This window comes from Tachysurus vachellii, chromosome 9, assembly GCF_030014155.1.
Source record: "Tachysurus vachellii isolate PV-2020 chromosome 9, HZAU_Pvac_v1, whole genome shotgun sequence".
NCBI lineage: Eukaryota > Metazoa > Chordata > Actinopteri > Siluriformes > Bagridae > Tachysurus > Tachysurus vachellii.
In genome coordinates this window covers 8,932,170-8,947,442 of record NC_083468.1, presented here as the reverse complement: position 1 = coordinate 8,947,442, position 15,273 = coordinate 8,932,170, and the positions used below count along the sequence as shown (strand labels likewise).

The following is a 15,273-nucleotide window of genomic DNA, read 5'->3' as shown; positions in this document are numbered from 1 at the left end:
ATATCTGCCGCTGATAATAAACATATAGCCATATAATCATTGTTATTATGAAGCGCTTTAAGGAAGGAGGATTTTTTTTATTTAAATTAATGAAAGAGAAAAAAATGCATCTGGGTGAGGGAATGATTGTTTATATTTGCTATTATGTGACATTAATTACTTATTTTGTGGATGTTGCATAGCATTAAATGCACCAATAAACATTACAGAACTTGTTATTTAGATGCCTCGGTCACCTCAGGCTTGATCAGGCTTGTATATATACACACACACACACACTTTACTTTATATATATATACACTGGCTGCTTTGAGACTATGTTCATTGTTAAAAGTTCTATACAAATAAATTTAAACTGAATTGAATTTCAACTTCACATCAAGGGCATTTACTAAATTCCAGGGATTTCGTTACCACAACGTAAAGTGGGCGTGTTTCTGGAGGTCTTGGAAAAACGGCCTCTTTCAAAAAAGAGCATACCTATGATGGATAATGAAGGACAAAACAGTCATACAGGTAGATTTTATATTTTATATCTATTATGCTTTATTATCTTACATTTACGCTATTTTCGAAAACAAATACACAACCGAAAACTATGGTTATAATTAGGGTTAGATTATCAAATAGGCCACGCCTGCCTGATGACGTAATATCTGTTACGCTGTTCTGAAATCCCTGGAAATAAGTGCATCCCTCACATCAAGCTATTACATCACTATAACTTCTGCATTTGTTAAGTTTTATTCTTTACTCATTATTTAGCTATGTTAGATAAATGAAGGAAATATCTGATGCTCATAGTAATATACTGTATAAAATAGCTGAATTGTGCAACAATATTATATGATAATATCATAAACCTGTGATACATGGCTTTTATTTTTCTATGAACACGATATTTTTAAATTTTTCACAGTCAACACTGCTCAGCATTCCAGTAAAATAATGTTTTTGCTTTAACCTTTTTCTTGCTTAAATATCTATTTGAAAATTCAATTATACTGGTGTCTTACAGTTTGTGACAAAGCTATGGCGTTGCTCGTTGAGGAAATTCAGCCACCACACATCGATCCCACACACTCAGGGTTTATTGGATTTTTCCACTCAAAGGTCACTTTTTAAACGAATGGCATGGTGAATACCTGACAGCACGATGGTCTATCGACCTCTAACATCAGTCACCAACACCTACACACCAATTCTCTCTGTGACACAGCAGTGCAGGTATGATATTGAGTTGAATGCACTCATGAAAAAAGTTAAAGGATTTGGCATATGAGCTCATATAGTGTAGTTATATATATCTACACTTGAGACTAATAAGATCAATGCTAGATACTACAGTAGATTTTCCTTGGGTAACATGGCTAAAGCAGTACTAATAATGTTGTTTCAATGCATTATTTATCATCATGCCCTCATGTTTTATGGCAATTTAAGAATAATTGATGGTTATTTGAATTACATGTTTTGAATCTTAGTGTTTCTTATTTTACTTATTTATTTGATTATTAGATAGCTGATTTTTTTTTTTTTTTTTATTATTTTTACATATTTCATTAAAGTAGCTGTTAAATGCAATGGATTTTAGGGTTTTTTTGGTCAGTTTGACGTTTTTGACATTTGGTACTAATCTTCATCCCAAGCACATACAGTCGTATGCAAAAGTTTAGGAACCCCTGACAATTTCCATGATTTCTATTTAGAAATATTTGGGTGTTTGGATCAGCAATGGGGGCATGGTGGCTTATTGGTTAGCACGTTTGCCTCACACCTCCAGGGTTGGGGGTTCGATTCCCGCCTCCGCCTAGTGTGTATGGAGTTTGCATGTTCTCCCCAGGCCTCGGGGGTTTCCTCCGGGTACTCTGGTTTCCTCCCCCGGTCCAAAGACATGCATGGTAGGTCGATTGGCATCTCTGGAAAATTGTCTGTAGTGTGTGAGTGAATGAGAGCGTGTGTGTGCCCTGCGATGGGTTGGCACTCCGTCCAGGGTGTATCCTGCCTTGATGCCCAATGACGCCTGAGATAGGCACAGGTTCCCCGTGACCCGAGTAGTTCAGATAAGCAGTAGAAAATGAATGAATGAATGAATGAATGAATCAGCAATTTAATTTTGATCTTTCAAATAACTTAAGGACAGTAATATTTCAGCAGTAAAATTAGGTTTATTTGATTAATAAAAAATGTGCAATATGCCTCAAAAAGAAATTAGACAGGTGCATAAATTTGGGCACCCCAACAGAAAAATCACATCAAATTTTGAGGAGCCTACTTTAGCAGAAATAACAGACTCTAGACGCTTCCTATAGCCTGTAATGGATTCTGGATGAATGTATTTTGGACGGTTTGGATGGTTGCCGAGCATGGACAGCCTGTTCAATGATATTCAGGTCTGGGGACTGGGATGGCCATTCCAGGACCTTGTACTTGTTCCTCTGCATAAATGCCAGAGTAGATTTTGAGCAATGTTTTTGGGTCATTGTCTTGTTGAAATATCCAGCCCATGCTTAACTTCAACTTTGTGACTGATTCCTCAACATTATTCTCAAGAATCTGCTGATGTTGAGTGGAATCCATACAACCCTCAACAAATTCCCAGTACCGACCCTGGCCACACAGCCCCACAGCATGATGGAACCTCCACCAAATTTTACTGTGGGTAGCAAGTGTTTTTCTTGGTATGCTGTGTTCTTTTGCCGCCATGCATAACGCCCCCATGTTATGACCAAATAACTCAATCTTTGTTTCATCACTCCACAGCACCTTATTCCAAAATGAAGCTGGCTTGTCCAAATGTGCATTTGCATACCTCAAGCGACACAGTTTGTGCTGTGTGTGCAGAAAAGGCTTTTTCGCATCACTCTCTCGTACAGCTTCACCTTGTGCAAAGTGTGCTGAATTGTTGAACAATGCAGAGTAACACCATCTGCAGCAAGTTGATGTTGTAGGTCTTTGGAGGTGGTCTGTGGGCTGTTTTTGACCGTTCTCACCATCCTTCGCCTTTGCCTCTCCAATATTTTCCGTGGCCTGCCACTTCTGGCCTTAACAAGAACTGTGCCTGTGGTCTTCCATTTCCTCACTGTGTTCCTCACAGTGGACACTGACAGCTTATGTGTCTGCGATAACTTTTTGTCGCCTTCTCCTAAATCATAATGTTGAACAGTCTTTGTTTTCAGGTCATTTGAGAGTTGTTTTGAGGCCTCCATTTTGCCACTTTTCAGAGGAGAGTCAACGAGAACAACAATTTGCAATTGGCCAACTTAAATACCTTTTCTCATGAGTGAATGCACCTGTCTATGAAGTTCAAGGCTTAATGAGCTCACAAAAACCAACTGTGTGTTCCAGTTAATCAGTGCTAAGTAGTTACAGGTATTCGAATCTACAAAATGGCAAGGGTGCCCAAATTTATGCACCTGTCTCATTTTGTTTTGATGCAGATTGCACATTTTCTGCTAATCTAATAAACCTCATTTCACTACTGAAATATTACTGTGTCCTTCAGTTATTTGATAGATCAAAATGAAATTGCTGATCCAAACACCCAAATATTTCTAAATGAAAATCATGGAAATTGTCAGGGGTTCCTAAACTTTGTTCTATGTTCTATGCAGTGTGTGAGCTCACCTCGTTACCCTTGCCATTATGATTTCTGGAATATGGGTAAAATGCTCCCAGATGCATCCAGCGAAGGCACATCTCATACTCGGCTTCATTAAAGAACCCACAAATATCAGCTCCGGTCTGTACCACAACAATGAACAACAAATTAATGAGTGAGCAGTCAATAGGATATTCCTATAGAAGTGTCTATTTAATGAATTAAGCTCAACAGAACCCTGGGACCCAAGTCAAGCAGGGAATGTAGGACACTTACATAAGAGATTCCGAACAAACTGAACTCCATCATCCCTGAAAGAGAAGAGAGGAGCACAGAGAGATTGACTCAGTATGTGAAAAACAACAAGGTGTCTTTGTCCAGCAGTGAGAATGTATGTTTACTGAAACTAAGCAGTGATTCATCTTTCATCTCAACACCCCCACATACACACCTACGACAACACATCTTTTGTATCTCCCTCACTCCTTCTTACACACACACACACAGTTCAATTCAATTTAATTGTATTTGTACAGCACTTTTAACAATGGACATTGTCTCAAAGCAGCTTTACAGAACATAAGAAACCTAATACAAAAAATTTAATATTATACAAATATTAATATAATACAAATATTCAAGATTAATATTAGACATATATAAATGTGTTTGTATAAATCCCCAGTGAGAAAACCTTAGGCGGCATACTCACACACCTATTATAGACTTGTAGAGTTGATCCCAGGCAGCTGTGTTATCCCCCAGCCAATGCCCTGCCCATTTCCCGCTGCTCGGGTATGTTGAGCGAGTCACCACGATTCCTCTCTTTTGTGTTACATTCAGCAATGCACTGCACACGCACACACACACACACACACACAGCTTAAACAGAGAAACTAATAACCAAATAGTAAACAAAAATAAACAATGAATAAAGCGTACAGCTACACTTACAGTATATAAATCACAATAAGGAGGTAGCTGTGCTATGTGCAAACTATATGAATTGTATCCTTAAGAGTTGGATGGAATAAATAGATAAACCACCTAAACCTCAACAACCTCATCACTATTTTCCACTGCAATTATGCATTTATGCATATATGTTTTTGCAGGCATACTTTTTTAAAGGAAGTACAGAAATACTGAACATAGAGCAAAAGCTTTATTTAATGTCAGCTCAAACATAACTGGAACAGGGTGTTATCAAACTTTGTAAAAGGTTATATCTACCAGATTAGGATTTATTTATTTTATGTGACCACAGCAGCAAAATATATTTATCATAACTGATGGTTAGTACACAATTTTTTATGTTATATTTACCAAAACACTGTATAAAAACAGTGAATTAAAGATGAAAGCTCCACATCACCTCAATATCTATGAGATAGCACAGTAATACATCTTTTCTCTTGAATTTTTTTTTTTTATATTAACAGTTTCACAAAATAGTTAACCTCTTTAAATAACAGCTTGTCTCACACTTTAACATAGATGCAAATTCCACTGGTTTAATCAGTGTAATGTACTTACCCCTTTCCCCTCATTTGTTATTCTAAATCCTGCTGTAATAACACTGTACACCTTTTCACTTTTGGCACTGCAATTTAGGGATAGCACTAAAAAAGTGCAGGTGAGTTTGGTGTATATAAGTGACAACACATTTAGAGAGAAGTCAGGGATCTGTCTCAAAACACAATGTGCAGTAGGTAGTATTCTAATTAATGACCCTGATCATATATACAGTGGTTTGAAAAAGTGTTTGCCCCTTCCTGATTTTTTATTTTATTATTATTATTTTTTTTTCTGAAATGCAGTGTTCCTTTTACGTTAGATGTAATGAGACACACACACACCTTCCAAAAAGTTCAACTTTTGTCTTGTCAGTTAAGGATCATCAAGATGTTGAATGTTCTTTGGATCTCAGAATGATGTGTAGCTTTTGAGAATCTTTTGTTCTTCTTCACTTTGTCAGTCAGGTCTTATTTAAGTGATTTCTTGATTGCGAACAAGTGTGGCAGTAATCAGGCCTGGGTGTGGCTAGAGAAATTGAACTCAGGTGTGATAAACCACAGTTATGTTTTAACAGGGTGGGCTAACACTTTTTCACATTTGTTTTTTAATATAATCATATATTATTCTCAAGATTTCTTTACTCTCTGACTCTCTTCTGGTTACATCTTGAAACGCTTAATCCTTATTGGCTTTTGAGTAGTCAGATATCTTTAGTGTCTCATGTTGTGGAAAGATAATAAAATCCATCCCTCCAGGGGACAACCTGGATGGGTACTAACCCATTGCAGAGCACACATTCTGCACACTGCACACACATTCCCATTCCCAAGAGAAACCCAAATCACAGTGGGAACATGCAAATTCTGCATGCACAGGGTGAGACTTCATCCCTGGAGGTGCAAGGTAAATGTTCTAACCCATTTTCCTTGGTCTCTTGACTCTTTTGTGCTGAATATTTTCTTTTATTATTCCAAATAAAATAATGTGCACTGTGGCTGTAATGTCACACCATGAGTTGGGAATACATCCTGAATGGGACGTAAGAGCATTGCAATGGACCATGAATATACACATTCATGCACATTTACAAATAAGGGCATTAATTAATTTACAAATAAATTTAGATTGTCATTATAAACAATAACCAAGGTAACAAGTATCTTGGGTATTTATCCCAACTTAATCCATCAACTTTCTTTAATATTAGTGCAAAAACTGTTTTGATTGAATAAAAGTAAAAGAAGTGACTGTAAACTTCATAAATCTAGTTTACTCACTCATAAGTCGGTTTGGTGTGAGACCAGCCATACAGGTTGTGTACGTCATAGTGTTTAACCGGAGTGCCATCAAAAAGAAACTGCTGACTGTTCATACAGAGAGTTTTGTGGATCAGTCCTTTTTCTTTAGACCCCAGTGCTGCAATTGAATCAAACAACTTTGTTATGATCAAAACGGTCTGTAAAAGACAGTGTGGTTTGGAAAGATTTTATTTGGATAATTCAGTATAGATATTCTACAAAGAGTCAAAGTTGAATTCTTGAATCAGACAATCTACATAATCTAAACCTACTAATACTGCTACTAGTAGCAAAGTTTCCAGTTTCTCAGTAAAATGAAAAAGGTGCATTGTTTGGCTGGTAAGGAAATTACTCTTTATTGTGACTACAGCATAAGTGAAACAAGAGCACAATCTATAATATCAAATGTAGTTATACATGTTGTACAAAAATAATTCATAAATAAATTGTGCTCAATAGTTGGTACAATTAACAAGATCCTGGAAGTGATGCTTTAGGATAAACATTATAGAACAATTTTATAGAACATTATAGAACTGAAAAATATAACTAATAGTACGAATCACAGGGTAGTTTGCATGCACAAACTTAGAAATCTAAATAAATATTCAGCATGGATAAGAAAGACTGGTGAACTAAGCCTTTATTTTTTATATCCCTTTTTTATAACATAAAAAGGCAGATTTTGTCTTACATGGCATGTAGGGTGGATGATCAAATATTGGTGGGCCTAGACATTTTCCTCCAACTGTACCATCGACAAAACTAGCTGGCTCATTCATGTCCTTCACACAGAATAACAGAATGTCACAAATCTTTGCAACATTAGTACTATCCAAGACTGAGATGGAGCAGAAAACATAATGCATACCACACAGGTAACAATACATTATTTTATACATAATATAACATTACCAACAGGTTCATATTACTAATTTTAATATGTTATTGTTTCCATAGTAACAGCTCATTCACAGGGCTGAATGTGCCACATAATCTAAAACCAATAAACCAATTTTACATAAAGCATGTATAAAATATAATTGGTGATGTAGTGAAGTTGAATTTAGGTTTACTCATTAGTTAGCTCCTATGTGCTAGTTTCATTTGCTTGGTAGATTTATATAAATGTCATTAGTAAGGTATGAGTCTATGTCAGTCTACTGAATGGTGAGGTTTCACTTTGTAAAAAAATATCAGAATGTAGAAACACAACTCTTCAGGTATATACATTTTGTAAGTATATATTAAACAAAATAATTAATGGCATACAACATAAACATTCGTTCATTTTCAACACCTGTGTTATCGTGGTTGGGGTTGTGAATGACCCTTTATTATAGCTGCATTAGTGAAGTCACTTGAGCTCAGACTGCTGTGTGCTGGTAATGACACCATACCCTCTTTGCTACTGTGACTTTCACATTTTAAATAACATAAAGTAAATTTTAATTAAATACAATATATTACTGAGAATTATATATGGACTTACAATCCACAGGCCATCAAAAGTTATGTTTGCATTGTAGAAGTCCGTGATTTCTTTCAACCACCAATCTGCTGTATGGTTCCGGAAAAAGTCAGGGAATGCTGCATATGACCTGTATTTCTGAGTGAGACAAACAAATCACACATAGACAGCTGATTATGTCTCAAAGGGTCAGCTATGATGAGCTCCCATCATGCCTTTGTGTCTGATTGGATCCACAATGAAGTGACACATCCCAAGTCATCTGTTCACTCTGGGAACTTCACAATTACCGAGCATTGTACAGATGATTCCAATTTGATGATTATTTATGAGGTAAAAGTACTAAAGATAGAGAAAATATAGAATATCAGGTTGCTCATTGAAAGGTAGAGCATACCTCTACTTGTGTCTGCCAATCCAGGGATTCATTAACGGTGACATTTGGAAAGTCAGGCCACACCTGGATATGAAAGAAAGTTGTAAACCATAGATAAATTAAACTTATGCTCCATAAAACCTTCACATGATTGTGCTTATTTTGTATATGAATGCTCTACTTTTCCCCAGACGATGCCATCAGCCAACTCAGCTGGCCATTTAATAAACACATCATTTGCAACACCATTCTGAAAGGCAGGATAATCGGTCTCATTGCCTGAAATTGCAGGATCCTAAAAAAAGAAAATTCATTTATTTAATTTATTTAAATTTGAATACACTTCAAAGCAATTTTATTTCATGTTTACCCTATACTGAAAAACAGAATTACCATGTGGTAAAGATGGAGAAAAAGGAAAACACTTTTCATAGTCATAAATTGGCATGTAGTAAAATAACATTAATTTTATTTAGAATTTATTTTACTTTATTTATAAAGCACACTTTTTATTTAAATAACACACAATAAAATTCAATACAATATAGAAAGGATATTTTAATTTGTGTCACTTTCACCAGATGTGTGAACATAACTGCATATAAACAAAATAAAAATCTGTATACATCCATGAAAAATACTTTTATAGCTTCTGATCAAACATGGGCTGAATTTTGGGTTTTGGGGATAGATAGGTTAATAGCAGTGGAGGTTTACTTCATGGGGAAGAAAAAACATGCAGATATATTTTTATAAAATAAAATGTCAAACCCCAACCATTTATTAGTAGTATCTTATTTTAATAATTTTATGAGAAACTTTTATAAAGGAATTTCATGGAAAAGTATATGGCTGTATAGATTGTGCTTTAAATGATTAAAAGAAGTACTTTGTGACATCACCTCACCTGCTGTCTGGCACCCATTCAAATACATGAGAGTTTCAAACTTATTAATTGGGGATTTTTTATATTTCCTCACGCTTTCCTGATATTATTGTTACTAGGATAAATTAGCAACAATAATATTGCATTAGCTAAATATTGTTTGGCAAAGCACATTATTATATAAGCAAAACCAGTGCTTAGGTTTGTTAGCAAGCTATTCACCATTAATGTAGTACTATATAGTACAGTGAGAAAACTGGGCAAGTCACTTAACAAACTCAGATCAAGTGAAAATAAATGCTCCGTACCAGGATGAAGATGAAGCGCATGCCCTCCTCCCTCATTTTTTTGATCAGATTTGGAAGTTTGATGAAGTCCTTATCAATCACAAAGTCCAGCTGCCTCTCCATGTAGTCTATATCTGCATACTGCACATCCTATCAGGGAGAACAAATGTCAGTCAGTACTCTTTTATCTCAGGGTCTGCTGGAAAATGTGTATCTACCAGTTGTACATAAATATTACATTTGACAATTATTATAATCATTTATAATGAAATATTGAAATTACGATTAGAATTCTCTTACATAAGGAATACTGGCACCCAGCATATCATCATAAAGCTCTGCTATTTCTGAATCGTTAGCATAACCATAGCGGCAAAGCTGGAATCCCAGAGACCAATAAGCTGGGAGAACTGGACGGCCAATCATCTGTCAGAAAATTCACATGCCAATTGTAAGTTGTTAATGTAAACACATATGTGACCATTTCACAAATATTCAATCAATATGTTAATGTGGCAGGATTTCAACCAATAAAACATTGAAATATACTAATCATTTGCCATTGCTTAGGACCCACTTACTGTTAACTGGGGTCTTATTGTTAACAGATTACATTGCACAGTGGAATAATTGTTTGTAGCAAATATTATTAATTAAAAAATATTTTCTAAAAGCAGAGTTGCATTGCAATGTTTTTTTTTTTCCAGAAATAAAGTTGTTATGGGTAACCCTCACATGCTTTATCACTTCAATAAACAACTACAAGACGACAAACTAAATCATACAACACACACACACTTACTGCAGTGTATTCTTGTACCACCAGTTCTGGAGTGGGTCCCATCACCATGTAAAAGTCGAGGATCCCACCTATGGTGCGGTAAGTGAGAGCGGGCGTTGGCTGAACTGTAACATCTAAAACATATGAACATTAGCATGTTAATAATACTTTTGAACAATTTATTCCAATAAGCATATGGCAAAACGTTGCACTGTGTTCTAGATTCTTTATGCTTACATGTTGTCCACAGAAGGGGAAGTTGTGGCTCAAACTCATGCCTAACCTATGCTCTTCCTAACAAACTGTGATATAATCTTCAATGATATAATGTGATATAATATTAAATGTGATACAATAATCAATGATAAAATAATTTTACTGTACTGTAATGTATATGTGACAAATAATGGTTTCTTCTAGACGTAGGTAATAACATATTTACAATATTGTTTTTGTTTTTAATAGTTCTTATTCATTCTCAAGCAAACATGTTAAGAGAATGTTACTCTACAACACTTTATTTTTGTTTTCTTGTATATCTGGCTTTAGATATTTCACTGAGGCCAAATCCCAAATTAAATTATAATGCGTACATAATACAGAATGCAATTGTTATACTCTCTATATAAATATAAAGCTTTTTTCCTCATTGAAGTATAAAAAAAGTTTTTATTTTCTGTTATGTGGTTTCCTATTTGAACAGATATTGTAAGTGTATTTTTGTTGTGGACAATGTAGCACTAAAAAAGTTTTGTATCCCTTATCACTTCAAAAACTAGTGTGTTATTATTTCAAAAAGAGTCTTCACCCCTACACTTAAAGCTGTTGCTATGGAATCACTCAAGGCTGGTATTAAACCTGGATACCAATTATGGCCACAGAAAACACAGAAAATTCAATTTCACATTTGATAATATTGTATTTGTGTGTTAAGGTGTGTGTGTGTGTGTGTTCTCACCCATGGCATTGCTGTTGAGTAGCAAGACTCCATGAGCATGAGCACTCGGCTCCAGGCCCATGTAGAAGGGATGAACGCCATAACAGTTCTTCTTATACTTCAAAATGTGAAAAAAGTAAATATAAGACTGAAACTGTCAATATTATTTTCTGCAAACAATCAATTGATAGCATCTCCACATTTCCTCAACTGTCAGATAATTATAAGCTCTTACTAAGAGTAAAGACAGACTTTAGAGTTTTTCCATTAGTGCAATAGAACACTTGAAATGAACTCATATTCTCTGTCTCTATCATTTGCTTTACATGTAGTTCATAGTTTTCTATATTTGCCTTTAAAGGGTAATATCTGTAAATGGTAATATCTGAATTTAGATGTTCTGAATGAATTATCGTCGCCCTGATGGATTCACAACTATCAAGCAAGGATCGATGGATTCACAGCTATCAAAACTTTGGATTTAAATTGACCCTCTGAGGACACAGTGGTATATAATTTAAGTATAATGCTTTTCAGTGACAAATAATATTTCTGTCATGATCCAGGTCGGACTTTGTTTTATTCCTTTTTATTCCTTCCCAGTCTGTGGTAAGCTATGATGCTTTATTGTAATTGTATACAACAGATTTTTATTTGGAAACTCTCAGCAACAAGGACATGTTTTTTAAGGTTCTGTGTTTTCCTGTTTTTCAGATTCCCTTGGCCATTTGAATTCTGCAAAAGGATTTACCATAGCTAATTACATCTTATTATTATGAATTCTGACCACTGCAATTGACTCTGATAATGATTCTCAAAAAAGCATGAATAAAAGTATGTGCACATTTATGTCCAAACCCAACTGGCCTCAAACCAACAGCCATGCTTCATTACCATTCATATTTTCATGGAAATAGTCTCAGGATTTTTACTTAAGGGTGTCATTTAAATGTGCATGTGTAAATGGTGACTCAGTATTGTTTAACAAAAGAAATTCAAACTAAATATCAATAGAAAATATCATTCTAAATATATTTTGTGTATGATATTGATTGATTTTGTCAGTTTATTTGTGTAATGAGACCGATATTTTGTTGTCTTTGGCATTATATTTTTGACAATGATACAGACAACTTGCTATATTGCTACCTTACATGAAGAAACAAATACATAAAGCTTTTTTTATAATGTTTGAATTACAGTATATTCAACTCAGTTATTAGTCATTGCACCTTTCCCTGGTGATTTGCTTGCCCTTGGGGTGATACTCACAAATAAATGTCTTTAGTACCTTTATACAGTGTATACATATATACAGTTTGTTATGTTTTCCTGCTTCCCACTCTGTTGCCTCACGTCTGATGTGCAAGATTAATTCTGTTTATGTTGCTTCTATATTTGCTTTGTTCTCTTTTAATTCACTTTTTCACACATTTGTTTTGATTCATGTCTCTGTGAAGATTCTCAGTCTTGCAGGTATGACTACTTAGAGGTTGAGTCATATCAACTGGGCTTCTTTCTTGTTAGATTTAAACAATTTACTACTATTTCAAGCAGCTTTTTCAGTATGAGGGAAGTTGGCGATATTCCACATATTTGTAAATTCCGGGGTCAAGGATCCCCCATCACTGGATAGCCTCCTTAAGAAAACAAGGAGAAGTTGAGGAGTTGGGTAGGATGTAAAAAACCCAGGGAATGAGATTAGGAGTTTAGAGTATATTGCAGTATTAGGAGTAACAATGAGGGAATGTGACCAAGACGTGTTCCGTATCATGCTCAAATGTGTGCCATTTGTCCTTCAAATACAGGTACACAGCTGATTCTGGTTCTGAGGTATTGCTTCTTCTGTGTAACATCTGCCTTGTGTTTAGACGTTTAGCACTTCGGATGTGTCTGAGCTTTTTTTGGTCAGTGATCACCTGGAACAGGTATTTGGCCCCCTGAGCTTGTGTTCACTCCTCCAGTGTTTTCTTGATGGACAACATCGAGCCTCCCAGAGGATATAGTTTCAGACTGTGACACTCGGGTATCAAAACACCATTATTCCCTTGGTTAGGAGATCCGTCTAAGTTTCCTTTCCATAAATTACTGGATGCACGGAGCCAAGCTGAGTGGGAAAGTGCCCATGTGCGCCTCCAGAGGGAGAGTTTGAGGCAACACCTGCAAGCTTATCCCAGAAGTTACGTCAACCCCAGATCCACTTTGACCAAATGGTGTGGCCAACCACGAGGAATCTACGACTTATACATCCATGCAATTCCCTCCAGGAATCTAGGTGATGAAGAGGCCAACTTAATTACCTTGTGGACTGGGAGGGATATGGCCCTGAGGAAAGATCCTGGGTCAATGCTGAATCCCAGTATTGAGCATCATTGGGGCATTTCTGGGTTTTAGAACTGTATATATGCTGACACTTGCTGTGAAGTTTTGTTAGTTAACCTACATATGAAGCCTTTTGCATTCTGATTGTTTGTTTGCCATGTGTATGACCTTTGCTGGTATATTTTGATAATGATTTTGCTGCCGTTGTGATATGGATTTGTTTATTAGTTTATTCTGATCATCTTTGTTGATTTTCTTGCTCTGTATACTGACGCCGCTTTTGGATAATGTGGTGGATTGTTTTGGATTTTCATTAAAACTCTGCTAATGGATTCTCACTTCCCTGCTCCTGGGGCATTAATACGTAGTGGAAGTTTTGTCTCCCGAATGTAGAGCTCTGAACACTCTTCTATAAACATGTATTTGGTGCTTCCAAAAACCCTTTAAAGTTTCTCAGATACTCTGGCCATATGAGGGATGACAAAGGTTTTCCGTTGGTTCTGGGTCTCAGTTCAGTCTGTTGTCCTTCTGCTAGAAGCTCTCCTGTTAAAAGCCCACTTAAGGTATCCACATGCTTTGAGGGCTGGTTTTGGATTATTTTCTTTCTTTTTGGCTTCTGTTGAGGTGGGGATTCTTTTTGCCCTGTGGTGTAGGCTCTCATGACTCCTAATGTGTAATGCAGTGGGTGGTGGGAATCAAACAGTAGATATTGGTCTGTGTGTCGCAGACCAATATCTATTTCTAACATACTATAAATACTATTTCTAGCATAGCATCGGTCCCTATGAGAATTGCAAAGGACAGGAAACTCTCTTGATGTTAGTATCATTTGCGTTGATTGTGTATGTGTATGTGTTTGAGCATGTGCACAAGAGAGCTGGAGGGAGAGAGACAGAAGGAGTATATGTGAAGTATCTCTATGTGTAAATTCTGTACAGTTCTGCTTAATTTACTCACGCCTGGAGGTTCATCCTTACTGAACATGCCCCATGTGTGCCAGTTCATGTCATGTCTGAAACTTGTATGTTCCGTTTCTCCAAATCCAAATATATATTGTGAAGGAAGTAGAGTTGAGATTTGTATGAACATGTCAGAGAAAGTGAAGCCAGGAAGAGATGAATTCCATCTTCAGTAAAAGACAAAAACAGAATAAAATAAATTTGCTTTAACGTATTATGAATTATGATCATTTCTATACGATTATCAAAATGTGTCTTATAAGATCCTTGGGAAGCTTATTAATTTATTGTTTCTTAATTTTTATAATATAGTAAAAATAACACTTAAGAAATACAACTCTAAAATTTCTTAAAAAATTATAACTAGATATTACTAAATATATTCTCCTTGCTCTGCAGTATATTTTGTACTTCCTGAAATTGAACATTTATGGCAATTAAAGGCAAGCATGCAAGACACGATTTAGCTCACTTGAAAGGCGTAATATTTCATATAATTTTTTATCATCTCTGAATCAGTTAGCTTGCAGCATTTATTTCTCCATGTTTGCATCATTTTATACACACACCTTTCAATTAAAACCACTGATATTGATCACACTTCACTGATGTAATCACACATTTTGGATTAAAATTGTTGAGCTATAAACTCACATGACGGTTCCTGTGCTTTTCCTGACCACCTGAATACCAAAAGGTTGCTGTGTGATATTTACTGTGTACATCCTCATATCATCCTTTACCTCTGGGGTGGATGGTAAATCAAGAGGAACAGGAACTTCATAACGTTTATTAGCCGGATCAAAGATCTGCAGGAAACAAACAATGACCAACCAG

General features: G+C 35.7%; 1 protein-coding gene across 1 annotated transcript in view; it reads right to left on the bottom strand.

The window, feature by feature from the left end:
* si (sucrase-isomaltase) overlaps positions 1-15,273 on the bottom strand; it is an 88,163-nt gene that overhangs the window by 11,388 nt on the left and 61,502 nt on the right. Inside the window, exons 27-40 of the mRNA XM_060877587.1 lie at positions 15,091-15,245; positions 14,435-14,603; positions 11,177-11,273; positions 10,240-10,352; positions 9,738-9,863; positions 9,459-9,587; positions 8,446-8,559; positions 8,286-8,348; positions 7,910-8,026; positions 7,112-7,202; positions 6,397-6,535; positions 4,318-4,451; positions 3,878-3,912; positions 3,628-3,744 (exon numbers count right to left, since the gene is read on the bottom strand). Of these exons, the coding sequence (XP_060733570.1) occupies positions 3,628-3,744; positions 3,878-3,912; positions 4,318-4,451; positions 6,397-6,535; positions 7,112-7,202; positions 7,910-8,026; positions 8,286-8,348; positions 8,446-8,559; positions 9,459-9,587; positions 9,738-9,863; positions 10,240-10,352; positions 11,177-11,273; positions 14,435-14,603; positions 15,091-15,245 (1,599 nt within the window). The remainder of the gene's footprint in view (positions 1-3,627; positions 3,745-3,877; positions 3,913-4,317; positions 4,452-6,396; positions 6,536-7,111; positions 7,203-7,909; positions 8,027-8,285; positions 8,349-8,445; positions 8,560-9,458; positions 9,588-9,737; positions 9,864-10,239; positions 10,353-11,176; positions 11,274-14,434; positions 14,604-15,090; positions 15,246-15,273) is intronic.